At 39.1% G+C, this 23,378-nt stretch overlaps 2 protein-coding genes across 2 annotated transcripts; both read right to left on the reverse strand.

Annotated features, from left to right (window-relative positions):
- Positions 1-1,024: 1,024 nt before the first annotated feature.
- Positions 1,025-15,964, reverse strand: LOC134801827 (ADP-ribosylation factor-like protein 13B). The gene is made up of 9 exons (XM_063774459.1): positions 15,301-15,964; positions 13,623-13,722; positions 10,875-11,113; positions 10,035-10,212; positions 8,956-9,076; positions 7,601-7,721; positions 6,063-6,206; positions 4,589-4,694; positions 1,025-4,064 (listed from the first exon to the last, which is right to left on the reverse strand). Exons 1-8 carry the CDS (start codon positions 15,650-15,652, stop codon positions 4,594-4,596), a joined length of 1,356 nt encoding a protein of 451 aa, XP_063630529.1. The 5' UTR covers positions 15,653-15,964; the 3' UTR covers positions 1,025-4,064; positions 4,589-4,593.
- Positions 15,965-17,033: 1,069 nt separating this feature from the next.
- On the reverse strand, positions 17,034-23,116 carry LOC134801968 (tubulin-specific chaperone E). Its single transcript, XM_063774593.1, has 7 exons — positions 22,682-23,116; positions 21,626-21,732; positions 20,629-20,808; positions 19,515-19,929; positions 18,693-18,824; positions 17,816-17,972; positions 17,034-17,491 (listed from the first exon to the last, which is right to left on the reverse strand). Exons 1-7 carry the CDS (start codon positions 23,027-23,029, stop codon positions 17,178-17,180), a joined length of 1,653 nt encoding a protein of 550 aa, XP_063630663.1. The 5' UTR covers positions 23,030-23,116; the 3' UTR covers positions 17,034-17,177.
- Between the last annotated feature and the right edge of the window lie 262 nt (positions 23,117-23,378).

Raw genomic sequence — 23,378 nt, forward strand, 5'->3', positions numbered from 1 at the left:
CAAAATGTCACGAGACCACGCTGATTGCATATAAATAAATCAAAGGCGTTTGTAATTAAGTGGGCATTATATAGAGTATAAAAATGTTTACGACTTCCAGAACGCGGGAAAAAATAAAAAAGACCTCCAAAAAAAACACCTCCTCCAAATAGGATTTAAAACGGTTCTTGCAGATGTTTTCAAAAAATCCACTTCTATCATTGCGTTCTGGACCTTCTGGGCAAGTAAAACTAAAGAAAAAAGGTTGAAAATATTCTCTATACACCGTGTTTTTTTTGATTTCCGTTAATTTCAAGGGTGCATTCCTGAGCTTAAATCAAGTAACTTTCTCAAAGACACCGATGTTCTAATTAAGTCCATTTCGGAGATAATCCATAATTTATTTTTTTCCTATAAGGCCTCTACAAGCGTGTACACTTGCCTTAGGGCCGGCTTACATATTGATTAGTGTTTAGAATGAGTTCATACATTTGCTACTAAACTTAAGTACAATCTCGGTCGATTGATGTACGAAATGACATTCATATGTCACAGATTTCAATTGTTTGGTTGAGTTAAATGTAATGCCCGTGTTACAACAACGCTATATGCTACATTTAATTACTTTTTAAACAAAAAAAAAAAAACAAAAAAGAAAACAAAAAAAAATGTTTTTTTTGAAAATTAACTATGCCATTTAGTCCTTATAAACGTACTTAACTATACCCCGAAGTTAACGGAATTCAATAAAAACACGGTGTATACAATCAGAAGGCGTTTGAATGAAAATGCTTTAAAATATCGCAATTACAAGTTTTACCGGTCACGCTCTTATCGTACATAGTGTAGGTAAAATCCACGCGTCTCGGCCAGTTATCGCACATGCCTACTATTTTTCGTAAACACGCTCCGTGCAAACTGCGCCACCTAGCGGACACCCACATACTTTCTTATAATTCTGCTGGCTATAACTACGGATATGAAAATGTAAGTAATCACACAAGATAATTATAATTTTATCATTTATTATAAAGATTAAGTTATACAAAGTAGAAAATTACCGTACTATGTATTTAATAGTATGTACATTACGATACAAGTGCGAAAAATAGGAAATTAGAAACGACTGGCGATAAATTAAAACATGACCGAATGGAGTGTTTTAAACGACACAAGTTGCGAATTACCTATTCGCACATGTATCGTACAACGTTTTACAGTAGGTAGGTACAGTACATATGTGTCGCTTAACTTCAAACTCGGGTAAATCCATTCGACCCTCTCAGCAAATATCTACTCTATTACCTTCTCTTAATACTATAATCGCATAATCTGACAGATGGATTTACCCGAGTTTGAAGTTAAGCGACTCATATGGCCCTATAAATTTTCGACATAGTTGCGTAATGTGCTAATTATCGCACTCTAATCGCATCGCAATCTATTATTAATATTTATTGTTCAATATGTAAGGTAAAGCGTATCTCTTGCTTGCGCTAGTATTAGTCAAGTAATTCCAAGCTAAAGTAAGGACGCAATGCGCGAAGAATTTTGTACAGTGACCTGCCATTTCATATCTCTATCGCATGCGCATAATTATATTGCTGTACCGCTCGCACCACATTGACCGCCAAGGTACCAAATTCATCGCGCTCAGTATAGGTACTTGTTATACAATTATTTTAACGTTAGAATGACTCACGACAATTTAAATTCGATGATTGATGAAAATTAACAATCATATTTTGTGTTGCAGCAAAGGTTTTCCCATTCGGTCTTTGAATTCCTCGCAACGCTCACGATTCTACATTTTAAACTACTTATGATATGTACATTACAAGTATGTAGTTCAAATTATTTCGCGACATTGCACTGATAAAAATCGAGTTACACAAGTACTTATTGCAAATTACGCCATATAAAGTGAAAATCTAAGTAACTACTGATAAAATTATTATAATCAACAATAAATCTATAGGTAATCCTCGTAAGTCCCCGTGTACAACGAAAAATAAAATCCAAATTCAAAAGCGCCAAAATTGCCCTGGGTCTTACGGGGATAAAACTATCATACAAGCTATATGATTTACCTAATTACATATGTTTTAAAATCACATTATGGCAGTATTTAACTAGAATAGACTAGTATAAAAATAAGTATCGAAAAATATGTAACGTAGGGACGTTACATAATTTTCGATACTTATGTTCCTTTATATTTCTATGTATGTACTGAAATCATATAAATCATATTCATATGTATACTAGAGTGAGGTCATTGCGGGTAAGACCGGCATATAACATTGATTGTAGGGAAGACCGTCATAGGGCAAGAACTCTAGTATTTGTATACGTACGTCGCTTTACCCCTTCTGTTCTACCGACCTTGTGTAAGTGGAGTATGTGTACAGACGCAAGAGTTAAAAGCGACGAAAGAGGTCTAGGTCTAGACGGTCTTCCCTCATAGACGGTTTTCGCCACATTGACCTTAATTAAATGACTAGGTAGGTACCTATATAATTTTAAGATTTAAAAGAATGGGATAAAAAATATTGCAACTACTTCTACAGACGTTAACCCTTTACCACGCTGACATTTCAAAAATGACAATCGAATGTCAGTCTTACTCATCGAAAATAGAGCACATGTTTGAAGTGCCGTATATGGGAAATATGTACCTATCCCTTAGCCTGGTAAAGGGTTAAACATATGAAAAGGGTGAATCAACATTTTAGTGTTACTCGTTGCCATGGTTACGAGTACGTTCTACCGCAAAACTCGTTAACCCTTCGACCGCAAAGACGCCAATTGACGCGCAACTCTACAGCCCAAAATCAGCCTTCGCGCATTACGGCTAGGTTCACGATGACGCGCCGCACACGATAGGCGTGGCGTTCAAAGGGTAAAACATAGACTAGGAGTCCTCTAGACGGAGTTTAGAGCAATTATTTCATGAAACCGATGCTGCCAAAAATACTGGGGTGCGGGGGACGAGGTCAGCGAGGTCCCGTGCCGTGATTGGTCCGTTCAAAGACACGGACGTCACACAAAGACACTTTCGACTCGAAAATGGAGTAAAACTACCGTATGCGTGGCAGAGGGGGTAGAGCTACTATGCTCAGTCTGGAGGATGTCTTGTCTGTGGGGTAAAAGAACGTTTTAGTAGAACGTGATACATTTCTTCTAACACAACCTACACCAGTATTCATTGTTACTTGGACAACGGGATAGAATAGAACACAAAAAGTTGATCCCCCCTCCTCAATAATGTTAGTGAATAACCTACGCTATACAAATTATCTGAATAAATATATTACATTTCCTAATTATTTCCGCTTGTAAATATCTATTAAACCCTGTTTTTACTAACCTTTGGCTTCGTTCACATTTGAATAATCTTGAGCAAAATTATTGAAAACTTGACGATTTATGTACCTTTTATAATTACGTCACTTTACGACCACGCGATAATCTTAGATTTTAAAGTTTTTGTAACGTTGGGTACTACCATTATAACATTTATAACCTAAACATGACATCCCATCACAATTTTAGGTGCTAAGACGTGTTGTGATGTTCTCACTAGTTACTATTACCACAAAATTGTTACCAATGTGTTACTCGATTTTTTCTCAGTGGGAATAACCAACGTGTTAAGTTTAGCACAAATTCCTGCTTCGAATTTGGCAGTTGATGTAGATAGCTGTACACCTTACACCTTACTGTACATTATGCGGTAACCTTGGTAACCAAACGTTGACGTTTGACAATTCACTTAAACATGTGGCCGTACAGCACCATCTATTTCAGCTATCAAACTAGGAATCACGATTATTTGTATTTAATTCTTTGAATCATTGCCAAAGTTATGGCACACAAATGAAAGTCTTAAAGTTGATTAACCTAAGTGCCCTAAGTGAAATAAATCAAAATAAGTGTTTTTTCTATATAATAATCATTTAAATTTATTTTAACAAACCAAGGAACGTCTGCTTAAATAAAAAAGATGTATACATACAACCTTGTAACAAATATTAAAATAACTGTCAATCACTGGTCCCATCACTGCAGAAACTTTTTACGACCTGTAAATAGAAACAAATACAATCAAATCACATTTTTTTATTTATTTTAGAACTGAATGAAATTTAATAAAGATCAAAGTAAAGTCCACCATTACTTTAAGAGTCCGCAGCAAGCTCCACTGAATTTCATCTTCTCATACAAACGGAGTTTCGTTCTTATTTTAAAACTACGTGTTGAATTGTAATGAAACTTTACACATACAATGACATGAGGTATATCTAATCCTGTAATTAGTTTATATAGATTCAGCTTATAAAACAAACGGAATAGAGCAAAAACAAGATTTGTATGAAAAACTTAAATTCGCTGTATTTTTGTTTTACTATGGTATCTAAAGCTACATAAACTAATTACAGAATTAGATATATCTTATCCTATTGTAAGTACAAAGATTCAGAGCAATCTCAATTTTAAAGTGAAAGCTTGCTGCATACTCTTTTAACACTCGTGCTTGCTAAAAAAAATTTAACGATAGTTTGTTAAGTTTTTTATGTAAAAGGGGTTTAATGTAAAGTAAAAATACCTGCGTCAGTTGGTGGCGTGCTGGAAGTCCCCCTTGTCGAGATGTCTCTTTTTCGGTTCGTACACCAACATGGACACGCGTTCCGGACTCGTCTTATTACGTACGTCTGCAAAAATATTCCAAATTCAAACCCAGCGATTTCGAGGTTTTTTAACCGACTTCTAGACTTCAAAAGGAGGAGGTTCTCAATTTGGGTGTATGTTTATACGGTCAGCATGGTGGTAAGCTATCGCCGTAGTCTAACATGCTAACAACAAACACATACTCAGAGTGAGCTACATATTTAATTCACCTCGCAAATTTTGGTTAAGAGTTGAGAGAATACTCCGTAGGGCATTGAGCGAAAATCAGATACGGAAATCTGTTTTTAGAGCAAAAGTCAAAAGGTCGATTTTAGAAATAGTACATTGTAGGAGAGGACGGAAAACCGCTAAAAGATGGATGAGTGAGTTTGAGGGCCGACACGTTAGTGGAGGCCCTCAAATAATACGAGTCCATCTTTAGCGTTTCCGGCCGAGGCATTACATAGTGCTTTTCACTACTGCGAGGAAATAAGAAAACATTTGCATAACTATAAGTACTAGCCCACGATTTCTCTAGTAGCAAATTACTAGCCACTACCTGTGCTGTCTCTTGAATTTCGGTAGGCGTCAGCGTATAAATATCATTTTCTTCACTAGAAGAACACATTTTTATAGCGAGCAATTTACACTATCCAATTCAGTGAGTATTTCCGATCCCGCCTTTTTTACTTTTTTATCAATTTTAAGAGGCGTTTTTCTATTGTTTGCTTCAAACCGACTCTAAACTTAGAAGCGTTTTTGCTAAACAACCACAAACAGTTACAAAAGTAAAAAACGTCTTAAGCGTGAATCGAATGAACTAGCTCAATGAATTAATGGTTTTGACATTTCTTTTTTTAAACAAGAAATTGGTCCTTTAAATAACCTAATTTTATTTTTGAAGGAAAAAGTTGCGCCAAAAAAGACCTTTTATTGATTTTTATGTTTTTAAATGATGCTCATTGCTGTAGCGAACCGTCACCAATGACAGATGATGATAACAATGAAACATTGTAGTAGTGGTGGTTCAGGTGCTACAGCTATTGCCTACTTTCCAGCTTAGTTCTAGACATTCTATTGCCACATTTCTGAACAGAGGCGTGAAAAAAAAAATTTAGGTATTCACAGCCTTTAAAAAAGCCTCATACGCAACCGATAATAAAAATGTATCATATCTATCTAAAAGTGTTTTTTAGGAAATTAATAGAAATCTCCCAATATTTTTAAATTCAGACGAATTTGTTAGTTTATATAAACACTCACAGCGCAAACTACAGCGACGCCTGTGCGCGGACATCTCCAGCTGCCGCCGCACCAGCTGCGAGGCCGACGCGGGCCGCGCGGCCACCGGCAGCGTGGCCGCCTCGCGGACCGGGGTCACGTTGGAGGTGGCGGTTTATATTAACACTCACAGCGCAAACTAAGGCGACGCCGGTGCGCGGACATCTCCAGCTGCCGCCGCACCAGCTGCGAGGCCGACGCGGGCCGCGCGGCCGCCGGCAGCGTGGCCGCCTCGCGGACCGGGGTCACGTCGGAGGTGGCGGTTTTGTTGCAATCTGGAAATACAATGGGAATTTTAGGGCATTCCTGGCAAGTCCTGATTGTTAACACTTTCGCAACCAGGCAAAATTTCAAACAATACCCCAGAAACCGACAGTACTCGCTAGTCGGACAACAACGTGCAACTCAATGCCGCACGCCGCGAACCCGCTAGTCGGGCAAGCGGCGGACGCTCAGGGCTGTGCCAAGTAACTTTCGTATAAGTACGTGGATAAAATTAAATCTGCTGTCTCATCTGTTTAGGCTCCCCGTTTTGTTCTTCTCCTAATTCTAACTCCTATTGATACATACCCGTGTATGCAATTTCACGTAACCAACTAATAAGAATTTTTATTTTGTAATCGCATTAGGTAAAGTAAATAAAAATACAAAGTGAAGTAATAAAATATAATAATCAACTGTACCAACTTTTCGACCACAATAATCAGAAGACTTACAATTTTTTCTGTTAGTGGCAGTGGCAGCCCTGAGGTAGTGAAGATGCAATGCTTGCCCGCCTGTCGGGCACTTCGGCGTCGCGTGTAGGTTTATAGCTCTTGCCCGACTAGCGGGTATGCCGGCATCTGAGTAAAGTTTACGAATGCCCGAGAGTCGGGTACGCGGTGTCGAATGTGTTAAGAATCAATTGTTATGTTTGGATCTGAAACTTGTACCGAACGATTAAATGGGCTTATTTATATTTCTCAAGTTTTACTAAGATGCGCAAAGTAATTAGTCGGCTTTAAATTTCTCGAGAAAGAGGTCAACCGCCGAATCCAACTCGGTTGGGCAGCGTTCGGGAAACTACGTAATGTCTTTTCGTCCGACATACCTCAGTACCTCAAGACAAAAGTCTTTAATCAATGTGTGTTACCAGTGATGACTTACGGCTTCGAAACGTGGTCTTTCACTATCGGCCTCATCTCAAAACTCAAAGTCGCTCAACGAGCTATGGAGAGGTCTATGCTCGGAGTTTCTCTGCGTGATCGAATCAGAAATGAGGAGATCCGTAGACGAACTAAAGTCACCGACATAGCCCACCGGATTAGCAAGCTAAAGTGGCAATGGGCAGGCCACATTGCGCGCAGAGAAGATGGCCGATGGGGTCGGTCGAAAAGTGCTCGAGTGGAGACCACGGACTAGCAAGCGCAGCGTAAGACGTCCACCCACAAGATGGACAGACGACCTTGTTAAGGCCGTCGGAGGACGCTGGATGCGGGTCGCTTCCAACCGGTACGAATGGAGGTCCAAGGGGGAGGCCTATGTTCAGCAGTGGACGTCTTATGGCTGAGATGATGATGATGATGATGAAATTTCTCCGTCTCTGATAACACGGCGTGGTCGCCTAGAGATGAGTTTTGACTCAATGGCTCGACCTGCAAATACTGTGGTCACGCCATATAAAACATACCTGCGAGTAATATTTCTCTCCGCATAATTTCCCCGTCTCTGATAATACGCCGCGGTCGCTCCGGCTCTCGAGCCGTTTTCTCTTCAGACTCTAGAGATGTGTTTTGACTCAATGGCTCGACCTGCAAGAGATACTATAATATTATTATTAAAGCTCAAAATTTGCGCGCGCTGGTGGCCTAGTGGTAAGAGCGTGCGACTTTCAATCCGGAGGTCGCGGGTTCAAACCCCGGCTCGTACCAACGAGTTTTTCAGAACTTATGTACGAAATATCATTTGATATTTACCGGAAACCATCGTAGGAAACCGGACTAATCCCAACAAGGCCTAGTTTACCCTCTGGGTTGGCTCGTACCAACGAGTTTTTCAGAACTTATGTACGAAATATCATTTGATATTTACCGGAAACCATCGTAGGAAACCGGACTAATCCCAACAAGGCCTAGTTTACCCTCTGGGTTGGAAGGTCAGATGGCAGTAGCTTTCGTTTAAAACTGGTGCTTACGTCAATTCTTGGGATTAAACGGACCCCAGGCTACCGTGAGCCGTGGCAAAATGCCGGGATAACGCGAGGAAGAAGAATACCTCATCAATATGTATGTTAAGCATGATAAGCAAAATATAATTGTAAGTAAGTACTATTTATTAAATTTGTAAGTTCGCACGCTATATACTTTATACAGTTTCTACCTGTGGAAATGGTAATTGGCTTACTGTTTCTATGTTATTACCTAACTTGTTACTCAAGCTGTAAGTTTTCCTAATAAATAAAATAAAATAAAATAAAATAAATAAAATATCATAATTATTGCCTACGGCCTCCTAGCCTAGTCGGTATTAGTGACCCTGCCTACGAAGCAGGAGGTCCCGGGTGCGAATCCTGGTAAGGGCATTTATTTGTGTGTTTATCACAAATATTTGTTCCTGAGTTATGGATGTTTTCTATGTATATAAGTATTTATATATCATTATAATTATATATAAATGCGATTTATGGGCGGTGGTCGTCCATATTCGTCTTAAGGCGGACATAAATCTAATGAACGTTTTTGCAACCAGGCTTATAAAAATAAATAATAATTTTATGTTGAAACAAGTTTTAAATAAATACCTACGTAGATGAAAAAATACAATCTTGCCTTTTATCAAATCACATCATTCTTGAGAAATTTGGGAAGTAAGTTATCCAAATAAAGGCTACAAATAAGAAATCCTTATCACAGTTATAAACCCTGACAGGATTGAATGCCTACATAATAATGTCGGTATTTAACTAAACATAAGACAAACTCTTTATTTCATGTACGCGAGCGGAGCTGCGGGCCCGTCTAGTTTATTATAAAACCTAATAAGTACCTTTATCTTCTTAGTGGGGCTAGAATGTGGTCTATTCATAAAGTCGATGTTATTAACGCCGCTCCTGTTGCGGGCGATCGGTGACAGCTTTCTGAATTCCGCTCGAGGCTCCAACTCAACCCTTTAAACACAAATAATTAATTAAATTAGGTGGATAAATTACAGTCTTTAATTAATTATGTATATAGTAGTCGATACGAATTAGTATTCGATGAGTATGTTCATGAGTTTAAAACTCATGAACAAGTTTAGAGGAACGCAAAAACAAGTTTATTTACTAATCCAGTAATTAAACCTTTCTTTTTTGCTTTCCTCAAAAATTTTCCATGAGTATACTTGCTGTTGATGTAAATTAACTTATGATGAATGTGGACGACCGCTTCTTCATTCAAAGGTACGACGACCCTTTCCTCCCTTTGGCTTTACGGGCAATATTTTTACACAACTTTTATGTAATTATATTGGTGTCTCGCCCATGTGCCGGCGGTCAATGCCACTGTGCGAGCGGGAAACCCATATATGGAAACGGTGGGTCAATGTACGAAATTCTTACCGTGCTTACTTTATAAGTCCAGGTTTACTAAATACTATTGTGTAAGATGTATAAAATCGTATATAAATACCTTGCCACAGCAGGCATCGTCTCTGTATACTAGCTCGGCCAAAAAGCGGCAATAGTTTTGGCTTGTCGTCACTCGCGATGGTAACTGTGGTATCCACACTGTCGGTTTTGATGAAGATCGGCTTGACCACTATGAGTCCTGGTTTATACTTTATTATGGTTGGTAACTAGAGCCACCATACTTATAGATGTGTAAAATAGTGTACAAATACCTTGCTGCGGGCATCGCCTATGTACTAGCGCGACCAAAAAGCGGCGATAATTTTGGCTTGTCGATACTCTCGATGGTAACTGTGGTATCCACACTGTCGGTTTTGATGGAAACCGGCTTGACCACTATGAGTCCTGGTTTAGACTTTTTTTTCGTTGGTAACTAACTACCTTATAGTCACCACACTTTAAGATGTCTAAAATACCTTGCTGTGGGCATCACTTTAAGATGTGTATAAATAAATACCTTGCAGAGGGCATCGCTTCTGTACTAGCGCGACCAAAAAGCGGCGATAATTTTGGCTTGTCGACGCTCTCGATGGTAACTGTGGTATCAATGCTGTTTGTTTTTGTGGAGACCGGCTTGACCACTATGACGCCTTCGGAGTCCTTGGTCTCGAGATTGAAGTTTGGATTTTCAAAGCCTGTAAAAGAGAACAAGACTTTTAAAACATACCAGAACAACTGTTATAAAGACCACAATAGAGTACATATGAATCGCTTAACTTCAAACTCGGGTAAATCCATCTGTCAGATTATGCGATTTTGGTATTAAGAAAAGGTAATAGGGTAGATATTTGCTGAGAGGGTCAAATGGATTTACCCGAGTTTGAAATTAAGCGACACATATACATACCTACCTAGCTAAACTATACAGGTTGATTTTGTTATCTCTGACCAAACTCTGAGGGGTGAATGAATATGTAAGTCATACTGAACAACTTTTACTATTGGGCCAACCCCGAAATCGTGAAAAAAAAATCAGCTGTTCTATAGAAAACATTGGCTCTGATTCACCGAAATGTATGAGACAGCAGATTTTTTTCCGCGATTTCGAGTTTGGTCTCATTGCAAATGCCATGCAAAATTAGCTTGGTCCGATTCTCTAGGGTCAACATTTCTGTTCACTGGTCCATAGTGGAACTTCCAAACTTCGTCGGTGACATTGCAGGATAAGAATTATTTTTTTTAAAAACCGGACAAGTGCGGTTCATGAGATACAGCCTGGTGACAGACAGACAGACAGTGGAGTCTTAGTAATAGGGTCCCGTTTTTACCCTTTGGGTACGGAACCCTAAAAACGTACCGGTTTGCGTGTTTTCGCTGTCAGCCGTAAAAGTCTGGCTCGCTTTGCTCTGCAGCCGCCTCCTCTCCAATTCAGCATGTATGTCTGTCTGCACGCGGAGGTTGATGTCTCCATAACGGCGAACTATGTAGTTGAGGAGCCAGTGGTAGCCCTTCTTTAGCCCTGGATCGATTTTGGGCTTTTTCTTTTTAGTTTCCGCTTCGGCGGTGTAGGATTCTACAAGGGTTGGACATCGGTATCTGAAAAAAGTAAGTGCTCAGCTAAAAGGAACTACACTATCGTTGTCTGAGGGCCTTGCCAAGATGACAAAAGTTTGCGGTTACGGCTACGAAACGCTATCTTTCTCGAAAAGCTATGGAAAAGTGATAGAGAGACAGCGTTTCAGTGTCGTATCGCAAATGATTGTCATCTTGGCTAGGCCCCCTGATCCTCAACATTGGTACCGATATCTATATTCTGTTTATATGTCGCGTAAAACCAGCATTTTGTCACTACTTAAAAATAATCTTTCTCATAAATGCAATTTACAGTTTTAGCGCATTACTTCTGTATGCAACTTCTGTGATTCCTTCCGTTCCCATTCCCATTTCCTCTGTATCAATTATCCTTTCGTTGACAATACCACAGTACCAGAACAGTAGTGAATCTTCATAGAAATGTGCCGCTGCCGGCTTGAATGTATGCGTGCGCGCTGGGCGCCGTGTACGCACGCGCTGACACGCATAATATACGGGGGAATACGGTGGCGGCAGTGTGGGCCGTACCGCGACCGCGACTGTGATCGCGCGCATTCGAGTACGCTGCACGCCCGCTCGCATTTGCCTGCTCTTACCGGCCTTAATTTTTTTGATCATGACTTTGAACAGAGGAAAAAAATATTGTACTTAGTGTCTTTGGGTGTCACAATAACGACACCTCAAACCCGGACTTGTCATTCTTCACAATACATTAATTACAGGAATTATGGTACAGATCGAAATTACTCAGAGTCCCACCCGATGACTTCGTCGTGAATATAGAAAGGATGGAGAAGGTGTTTCGCAAAGCGTTTGAAAAGGACCACATCAACATTAAAATCGGCACGTCAATTTAGGAACAATTAAAAGACAGAATTTACGATGCCCTGCCCATGCTTCCCTAAAACCTTTTTACTAATGTTATACGTAAGGATGAGAATTTACATGACTTTAACCGCTAACAGTAAAGCGTTCCGAACATGCAGAAACCGGAGGAACTTTTTTTCACTATTGAATTTATATTTTTTTTAATAAATGCCATTTAAATATTTCATTAGCGTTTCATTTATACGTCATTTATGAATTGTTAGAACATTTCATTATATTATATAAATAGAAACCTAGTGCTACTCATAATACGCAAATAATATTTAACTAAAAATAAAAGTGACAACCCTAAGCGCCAACGCAAGAGTAGGTAAATAACTTGCCGAGCGGCCTTAGATTCACTACTGTAGTGTACTGTGACAATACGAAATACGAGCCTTTACACGGATTACCTACATTGAATACTGTCTGTGCTACCTACTTACTGTATAGTTCATGTTTGTCGACATGTTTCATAAAAAAATGTGACATTAGGTATTAGGTACCCCCTCCACTTTTATTCCATTCCATATTCCTTGGTGACATTGACATTGCCCCTATTCCGATAGGCAGAAGACTTACAAGTCCAAGCATACGGGTATTAGATAGGCTTACAACCTCTGGGTAACCTACACATTATGATGTTTACTAACAGCATTATGATATTATAATTTATAAACTGGGGATTTTGCGTGAATTCGTGAATATTAGTCTTTCACATTATTAATTATAAAACGGGAATAAGGGCACATTAAGACGATGCGAGAACTCGCGTGCGAGTTTCATTACATTGCGGGTTTTGGTCGATCGGTTGAATTGGTCGTAACCAACAGTCCGCAATGTAACTAAAATCGCATGCGAGTTCGCGCGCCGTCTAAATCAGCCCTTAATCGCGTACACTTGGCTACAGTTTCACAATTTCGCTCGCGTACAGCTTTACAATTTACTTCCGACGTTCAGTCTTTCTCCAAGACAATGACGCCCTCAAAACGTTGGAGGTCAATTTGAAAACTTAATACGCGCAATGAAGTCCCTTGTAAAAATAGTGATAGTTTTCAGTAGCTCTTAATTATTGACGAAAAAATAACATAGAGCATTATAAACTTTTATTATTAGTTATGTTATGAGCAGAGATCGGCGGGGGTGAGCTATTTACCTTAGAATTTGACATGTCTTACGTCATATTATAAGGCAAGCTCACCCCCGCCGATCTCTGGTTATGAGCTTCCGTGGCTTCCAGTTAAGGGCGTCCGCTAGCGGGTGCCATGCGGGTGCCATTGTAGGTAAAATCCGTCGCGCGCCTCCGCTCCAGTTAGCATTGTTCATACTGTATTTTCGTTAACCGATAACCGCGCCAGCTAGCAGACGCCCTAAGACGTCCAGTGACATGTCCTCCTTGCCTAGGCCCTAGTAAGCCCTACTAAGGCCCAAGTACTAAGCCCTATTAAGGCCCAAGGTCCTACCTATAGTACTTCTTTAGTTCAATGAAATTTAAATCATATTCAATCGGAATAGTGTCACTTTTGATTTGATTCGTTCAATTTTCAAACAACGCAAAACTAACTCTATTTCCTACACTTAAGGTTCAAATTTTGGATTTTTTATTTGTATGGCTGGGCCTTAGGAGGCTAGAATGCGAACTTACTTGTTAACAAGCGGTTCTATGTTGAGTTTCTCGACGACATCTATGTCGTCCAGCGCGCCCGACTTGTCCTGCTTGTTGGCCAGCACCAGTATTGGTTTCCCTATGAAAGTGTAACCATGAAACACAATAAGGAATTTTCATTGTTCCTAACTATATGTGACGTTCCACGGCAAAAGGTACCTTATGGCGGCTGGCGCTTACGTCGCATACCGCCGCAATAATATTGGAGCGGCGTTAATAATAGGGTAAGCGCCAACCGCCATAAGGTACCTTTACCCGTGGGACGTCACATATACTCTGTACCTTTAGGTATTTAAATAAAAGTAAACAAAATCTACCCTCAAATGGCTCCTTAAGCCAGTTGAGGGTAGATGAAAACATTACATGATCAAATAATGTAGGTTAAAGTCAGGTCGTTCAGTGACTGATACAGGTTTTGTATTTGGTTGGTTAACCAATAAATGTTATAACTACCCGAAAATGTGCAAATTGTTAGTTTAATTTTATTTACATACCTAAAGATACAGACGGGGATAGAAATAGCTTAACCCCTCGTATGCGGCCTGCCAAATTTGATCATTGAAAAAGTGACCTTGACATTTAAAACAATAGATTTAAATTCCCACGCACGGATCCGTGTCTTACCATACGAGGGGCTAAGGGTGGTATTCCATCTGTCCAATATCTTGGTCCAATGTCATTACTTCTCAATCTCTCATTAAGCAAAATGTGAGACAAAACACACTCTGGACAGGTGGAATTTTAACACCCTTAGGCTAGACGAAAGTAAAGAAAAAATAAAATCCATGACAAAAAGGAAAGGGGGCATATTCATCAGAGTGCATATTTATTTAATAGGTTGAGTATACTATACACCATCATTAAAAAGAACAATCAGTTGATCATTGCAACAATAGATGGTATATGAATGAATTTGACAAGTATGTTTTTTTTAACATTTTTGCACAATATATGCACAGATTAATAAATAGTTACTAATATATGGCTACAATTGGCAGACATTCTCTACCAGTCAACCATGATATGTATTTAATAAACCATGATATGCATTTAAAATTTGCCTACAAATTAAGGTATTTAATAAGAATGAATTTGGAAGTACATTTAACAATGTTACCTACATTTAATTTCTCAAATTTTATTGAAACTAATCAGATTCTAAGAAGATTTTAATTCTAAATGGAATGAAGAAACCCACACATTAATAATTATGCCAATCTTGTATACCTACTTAATGTTTATAATATAAAGAAATATGAAAAGTATACATGTGTCAAATTGAGCTATTTATACCTATTATAACTGTATAATTTTATAGGGAATGAAGAGGAAGTACGTATCTAAAATTGGTTGAAGATTATGAGGATAAAAACCACATAGTTACTATTTTCATTGTGTCAAAAATCTATTAAACACAATTAAGCTCTAAAATAGTTAAGGATAACTAATCAGGGAATAATAAAAACTTTCGGTTTTCCTGGTGATATCAAGGGCAAAGCGTAGTTTTACCAATCCACATGAGCTCATCGATGTACTCGTATTAATTATTAACTACAGCTCAGAATCGATTAATTATACACGCCAGGACGGTTCGCCGCGGCAGCCTGCCTTATCGCCAATATGCGAATTTAATTAATAATTAGTTCCACCAACTCACCCGATATTTTATCATGCGATAACACTTCTTCCAACACAGCACGGCATTCATCTAACCGTGAAAAATCACTCGAGTCGATAACAAATATAACCCCATGTACCTCGCTATAATACTGCGACCATATTTGCCTAAAATGCGGCCCTCCTCCCAAATCGTAAATAGTCACAGGCGTATCCTTATGAATCAAATTAACAGCCTTAAAACCTACGGTCGGCAGAACTTTATTATCGTTCTCTCCTGCCAAATTGTTCACGGTTTTAGTCTTTCCCGCGTTGTCTAAACCTATTAATATTAACACTATACGTCTACGCACACTCCGGCGGCGGGTAACGTACGCCCAACAATTACCCATCACTGAAAACTAATATTAAACTAAACTAATACTCTCACATCTTATGGCAGAGCAACTTTGAATTTATCGCCAGTGGCCATTTGTAAACAAAAGTTTTGTTGACACAACCGTTACCAATGGCGATCGAGGTGAATGTGGCCAGTATCAAAATGGGTTTGTTTTCGTTGCGCGTCTGGTTGTGGTCTGGGCTATAACCGCAAAAATCGAAGTTCGCAAATTGCGGGCATTTTTCTCTGTCACTCTAATTACGCCTCCATTGGAGTAAAAGAGAAAGATCCCCGCAATTTGCGAATTTCGGTTTTCGCGGTAGCCCCTCTGGTTCAGTTGTAAATTGTAATATGGTTGTAATCGAAGGGCACGTCCGAGGTTACAGCTGTTTCATTATTTGAATAAGAATGTAAAGAAACGCAACGTCGTAGTGACGTCATATCATCAATGAAAAATAATGTGATAATGACGACAACTATATTTCAAGGCAATGTTAGTAATAAATAAATAGTCAGCTTCATGTGCTTGAACTTGGTATCTAATATTTGGTATCTTAAAGCTGTGACAGACGGGATTACCGGCCCGCGACCTTATGATCAGAATATTATTATAATCGAATTTAAACTATTGTGAGGCATACTAATATTAAACTAATTTTCGGCCAGCATATCGTTCTCGTTTTCACTTATAGTTGCATATTCAATTTGGCGTACGGCGGACCACCTTTCACACGATCGAACGGGCCTCGAACCAGACTATGGTTGAGGTCCAGTACGCCCGTCTATTATAACTTTTACAAAACAGGTCATAAAAGAGGTGGCAGCACTGTAGCTGACGAGCATCCTTTCGAGAGTGGTCGAGGCTTTTTTTTAATCTAGGTGGCCGAGTTTAAAAACTTTAAAATGTTCTAAAGGCCCCTGTACATATTGGGCAAGCGTGGGCCAGTCTGGGGGACGCATTTATGCGTTAGAGCAAGTGATATTGCTATCTCATTCTACCGCATGGCTGCGTCCCTTGGACTGGCCTGCGTTGGCCCAATATGTACAGGGGCCTTAACAGGAAGCAGAAAAACAACACAAGGCATTATTTTTCATTCTGTAGGGCTCGACCATTCATGCCAAGGGATCCATCATGCGTCATCTACGTCATTAAAAACACTGCAATAATAGAGGAGTATTACATTAAAGTACTATATTTGACTATAGTTTGCGATTGTCAGAAACCTTCCAGCTCCCAATATTAGTAATGGCAGTAATGTTAGCGCTGGTTGTATGTAGCTATGAAATGCGATTCTGATCATAAGAATTATAATTAGGTATTTAGAGTGTAGAAAATCATCTCTCAATCACAAACTAGTCAAACTACCTAACCCTCCAACATAAAAACACAACCATAAAAATACAATAAGGATATTTATTTGTGAAAACATTAGCAATAAATACAGGTACAATTTGGACATGTTATTTACAAAGCTGATTTGGAAAATAAATAAATGCGCCAATTAACTTAAGGGTTGCCATGAATAAATATACAGAATTTATCTGAATTTAACGAGAATATTGTCTCCATTTTTCATAGAATAATAAGCCAAGTCTTTCATGTAGTTATCTAGGCATATTTCGGCTCCTTTCATTTGGTCGTCGAGTAGATAAAGTTTTGGTTTTCCGGTGTTGCCCTTCGCGAAAAGTCTCTGTGCGAGTGTGACCAGTTTTTGAACAGCCATAGTGTTGGGGAACTTCTTTTTGAGTCGTTTTCCGTTTTCGTCTTGGAGTGTGATTTCTAGGAGCTGTGAGGTGAGGGTGGAGGATTTTGGTTGTTGCACGAGGAGGCTGTCGTCTGGAATGCCGTATTCTGAAAGTAAAAACGGTTAATGAGACTTCTATTAAGAGCCATTATGCTCCCCGTAAAGCCAGGAAATTAGAAAACTAAAGATTCGGCGCGTCGAGCGAAAGTTGCGACTTGCGACGGATGATTTGGCTATTGTAGTGTACAAGTGACACAGTGACAGTTGCGTTTCGTTCGCTACGGAGCGTAAACGATTGGCATGTTGGTGTCAGAAATTATACAAAATTGAACTCTATCAATTTGAAATAAAATTCAAAATCAGGTGGGAAATATATTCCCTCTGGCTTATAAAGGCTTAAATAAAATGGCCATTCTATGGAGTATGCTTACTCATAACGAGTTCCTGGAATCGGCAATGGTCTATATCAAAAGCCGCCTGCGCATGCAGGTCCGTCTGCGCGCGTTTCCATTCCGCCCCGTAACGTTTCATGTAGTCGTACTCCGCTCCCCGGCGTAATTCACGGGTTATTTTCGACCCGTTCAGTTCCTGAAAAAGCAAACGTTTGAAAAACATCATATCATTTCGTCACAAGCCTTCTGTTGAAGTCGTTTTCCTATGTTTAATTTGAGCCGTGAACACATATTTGTATAACTATTTGAGCCTTGTTAGTAAATTGCAAAGAGAATAGATAGTATAGAGGGGTCCTGTTATAGTAAATTTTGTAGTCACAGTAAATTTACTGCCATCTATCGACACACGACTAAAACTCAAAATGAAAACGTATAAAATTATCAAAAAAATGTATATATATGGATAAATGATTTTATTATTTCTATATCATTTTGACCCATGTTCATTCACTGATATCTATGTGTTAAAATTGTTAAATATGAAACGGTGTCGTCAAGCCATCTAGCCGAGCATAGCCCAAAGGTGCGTGCGCCATCTATCCGAGAATGACTTTTTCTTGATTTCCGAGGCACATTTTTTCCTTAGACTTTATTCATCTTAAACGAAGTTACATATGTCTTTGTGATGAATTTCGTCAATTTTAGAAAGCAATGAAACAAAAGAAATGCTACTTTATTTGGTTTATGAAAGGTTCTAATTACATTGAAACGGAGTGTACCATCGCCCACACTCTTAACTGTCCATTGGTGGACCTTATCCCTTTTGTAATAAGGTCCATCGATGGACAGTAGAGTGTTGCTGTTTGTACATTGCAATGCACATTGGGCCTTACGAGGTTATAACTAGTATAGATACCTGTAGTGTGCCAATTTTCGCCATAATCAGCTGAGATCCAGTGTCATAGTCCTCGGTGGCCTGTATCGGGTTCTTCAAGAAGTAGAGCTTGCGGAGGCGGTTCAGCTTGTCCAGCTCGCTTACTGACCGCCACTAGAAATAATATACACTTAAGTTACATAACTTTATAGAGCAAATACTACGTTTATGTTTTACAGATTTTTTTACCATAATTATTTAAAACTCCCTTTCATCAATTACGGAATTTACGGATATAAGAACCATCTTGACAAAGAAGGATTCATTCAAAAAGGTTTTCCCAAAAAATCCTAATATATTCCACCTAACCCAACATCGATGATTGATTTGAGACAAGTCACATTTCCAGAAAGTGCAATCTAATTTGAACCTTACATCCGAATGCTTAAGTTGAAAATTCTACTGGCGCTTATGTGGTCGATAGATCGCACTGTGCCTGCCGGGCTAGCACATGATTGGCGCGACATACCCGTCCCTCTTTTATTAGTTAGAAAAAGACGGATAGTCTATCTCGCCGCGAGAACTGTCGCGCCAATCATGTGCTAGGCCTACTGGAAAAGGGTTAAGGTTTTCCTCTGTACAGTAATACGAGTATAATAATAATTCAGCCTATATACATCCCACTGCTGGGCACAGGCCTCCTCTCATACGCGAGAGGGCTTGGGCTATAGTCCCCACGCTAGCCCAATGTGGATTGGGAACTTCACATACACCTTTGAATTTCTTCGCAGATGTATGCAGGTTTCCTCACGATGTTTTCCTTCACCGAAACTCTGTACAATATAAAACAAAAATCATACTTACATCATTTATCTTGTTCCTGTTTAGAAACAACAACTCCAAATTCTCAAACACATCCACCTTCGCATTCCCCGGATTATCATTGAACCTGATCTGCTCAATCTGACAATCGTTCAGACTTAGCACCTTCAGATTCTCCAACCAGCCTAGATTCATGACTTCGTACCATGAGTCCATCGGGTTCCCATCGAGTCTTAGAATGGTTAGTGTTCGGAGAGTGACCGTTGGTGGTGATATAGTTCTGACTCGGTTGTAAGCGGCAATGATTTCTTGGATCTTCGGAGTGAGGTGGGATAGAGCAAGGATGTCGGACCATTCGTAGTCGCAGACGGATATGTTGAGTTTTTCCAAGTTGGATAGATTGATCGAGAGCTGGTCCAGGGTTTCTTCGGGTAAGTTGATGGCCATGCGGTTTTTGCTGTAAGATATTAATTAAAAAAAGGACGATTAGCATGAGAAATTTCGTATATGACCCGCCTGTCCTTATCTCTACCGCACGCGCATAATTATATTGTTATCCAGCTTGCAGTAGTGTTGGTAGGAACTTGAGTCCTTTAAGTCTGAATTTGAAGAACTCAGCTCGTTTTTACGAGAGTCGAGTCCTTTATTGTCGAGTCTTTTTTAAGAGCAACTCAAAAGGACTTGAGCCTCCGAATAAAGACTCCGTAAACAATTTTATAGGTTTTTCCTAAATAACAGTAAAGAAATTGGGCGTTATTGTATGATTTGTGTACCTAATCTAGAAATTTTACATAAGGAGAATGCATTTTGAAAGTATTTGTAAAAAAATTATAGTTCTCTGAAAAGGACTAAAGTCTCTTCACAAGGAGCTTTAACGAGTTGAAAAGAACTCGAGTTTAGACTTAATTTGAAGAGTCTGACAAACTGAGTAGAGTCTTGAAGCAGAGGACTCAAAGGACTCGAGTCCTAACCAACACTAGCTTGCACTATGTCATTGACCTCTGTCATGATGGGCGGGACAGCAATATAATTACGCGCGAGCGATAGAGATAGGAACAGGCGAGTCAATGTACGAATATTTTTCTCATGCTAAGCGTCCCTTCTTTGAAATGATTACACAATAATACAGATTAAAATTTAAAATGATTATACATACCTGACATCTAGTTCCCTCAGATCTGGCAACTGCGCGCTCAGCTGTATGACTTCGCGCCAGTTGCTAAACAAGTTGCTGGATACGTCGAGCGAGCGGGCGCGCGGGCACAGAGCGGCAACGTCGCCCGCGCTGGACACGCAGCGGTCGCGGACGCACACTTCCACTAGGCGGTCGAATTTTCTGCAAAATGAACAGATATAATTGAATATAAAAAGTCTTTCTTCTTCAGTGTGTTTGCGCCTATGGGGTTGGCAACTGTCAACTGTTTCATAGATGGCGCCATCATAGCTTTTTCTATGAGATTTGGCTTAAAGGGCTGGCGTCCAAGGCACTAAAAAAACAAAAATTTTACACAATTCTAGGGATTGACAGGGCAAGCTATGATGGCGCCATCTGCTAAATACTTCGACCGGCCAACATTGCTGGGCATAGGCCTCTTCTAAATAGCCCGATTTACCATGTCACTTCTTTAAAGTGTGCCTCCAATCTTTCTGATAACATTCATCCTAAGGCTCTAGGCCTAGGCCTATGCCTATTCTTACGAAAACTTGTGACTTGAATGTAAGACAAGTCCCTTACTAATAGAAGGAGTTAAAACAGCCCAAAGGTAGACTGGTAGATAATGGCTTAAAACATTGAGTCCACATTTACAACTTTTGGATTTGTGCAATAAAGTTTAAAAATAAATAAGCTTTCGTAACCTTTTGAAAGGAGGTCCCATTTGCGATTGTTTGTGGGAATAACATGTTCCAACATGCTCTTGGTGAGTAACTTAATGATAGAAATCTGACAAGTTAACATCTTTAGGTGCCTATTGTATACCGTATACCTAATACCTAACAATTTATAATTTAGATTAGAGGAACACTCATTCTTTCATTAGAAAGAAAGTTCTGCTAGTATACAATATAAATACTAAAAATATGCACTTCCTAGCAGCCTAATTTCTTAACCATTGTGTGACACAATATACAAAGTGAAAGACAAAAGATCTTACTGTTTCTGATGGATCTTTTCAAAGCCAACCATTTCAATGAATGGAGCACCCATCTCCCTCTTCCATTCATTGATCACTGTGCGCCGGTGAGCTGCCACTGTCTCATCCTGAAAATAATTTTATTAAAACCTGTATTAGCAAAAAGGAGGCTACACCAGTTGGCCTCGGCTGGGTGGAGCTGGAAGAGTTCATGCTGGACTGCGAAAAATGGAAATCCCTTCTGAGAGCCCCATGTCCCTGATGAGGGATAAAAGGATATCATTATCATCATTGTCTCTGGTTACCATGATTATGAGTTTAATTGATAACTTTTTGTGAATGAATTAAATTTAAAATTTGATTGACTACAACTATTTTCTGGTATTTTACCACTCCATCTAGCGGTTTACCAAGCATTTAAAATGACAATATAATAAATAGTGCTACACAGAGAAATGAACAATAGTATTGGTGTCATCAAGGAAACTGCCAGAAAAACATCCTGTAGCCGCCCATGAAACAGAACTTGCCAAGATAGATGCAATTTTATTTTGTCAAAATAAAAATTTGAATCTTATATTGAGTTTTTATATGTTTTCCGAGCAAAGCTAGGTCTCCCATATATTTACTGTTATAAGTGCACGTAAAAATGGAACACCTTTGTATATGCCTCTGGGGTACAGCTCAAACTAATAAATAGGCATATTGTTGTACAAACTTGTTAACACTTTTGATCATATGTAAATAAACTTGTTTGTAAGGTCATTTGTAGCAATTGTAATACTACACTGTAACTCGAGTATCCAAGTTATACTTAAGTAATAATACCGCCTATACATAATATATTAAAGGCATTTAATCATCAAAAATGTAAAATACATAATATGTCTTTTTTAGTAGTTTTGATCCATTTTAAACATATTATTGTATTGCTTTGTTTACCTTGAGTTCATGACTAAGCTAAGGCACTTACTTGTGTGGGTGGATGACCTAATTTGTTCACAACATTAACTCAATAAAAACAATATTTACATAGAGGTTTTAATAAAAAAAACTAATAGAACACTTGCTGCGTACCTCTCGATCTCCGTAATACTTCTTGATAGCATCAGCACAAGTAATACTTGGTGCAATTTTGTTAGGGCGTATAAAAGACCCAGCGCCTGGTTTCGAGGTCTTAAAATACTGAATATCATCCAAAGACCCGTCATGTTTTCCTCTCGCAGGATCATCCCATTCCACTCCGTACCAAATTCCTTTGTATCCTTGCACTTCTCCGATATATTTTACTGTGGCGAAGTCGTCATTGCACTTCACACGACTGCCGATTCTCACTTGCGACTCGCCTTCCTCGGTACCATTCCGGCTATCCATGGTACCGTTGCAAAATTTTGGTATCAAATTAACAGGCATTGCGCCCACCATTATATTGAGATTTTCGAAAAAGGAACTGTTTATGAAAAGAGAAACAGGCTGAATTTTCTCCGAAAACAAACTGTCAGGAGTGTTTGCTGCTGTCACTGGTAACAATAGGTGTTGCCAATCTAAGGTCCGAAATGTAATATTTTTGTATAAATACTCATTTATAACGCTATTCTCGTATAAAGCCCATATAGTTATTTTTATTGGTAGTGTTTCTTATATTTCAAACAGTTCTATTTGTTTGAAAACTTAGAATAAGTCAATATTCGATTCGAATCGAACAATTTTCCAATACAAAATTGCCAGTCCAAATATTCGTGACTCATTCGACTACATTCTTACGGTTCGCCGA

This window comes from Cydia splendana, chromosome 23, assembly GCF_910591565.1.
Source record: "Cydia splendana chromosome 23, ilCydSple1.2, whole genome shotgun sequence".
Lineage (NCBI taxonomy): Eukaryota > Metazoa > Arthropoda > Insecta > Lepidoptera > Tortricidae > Cydia > Cydia splendana.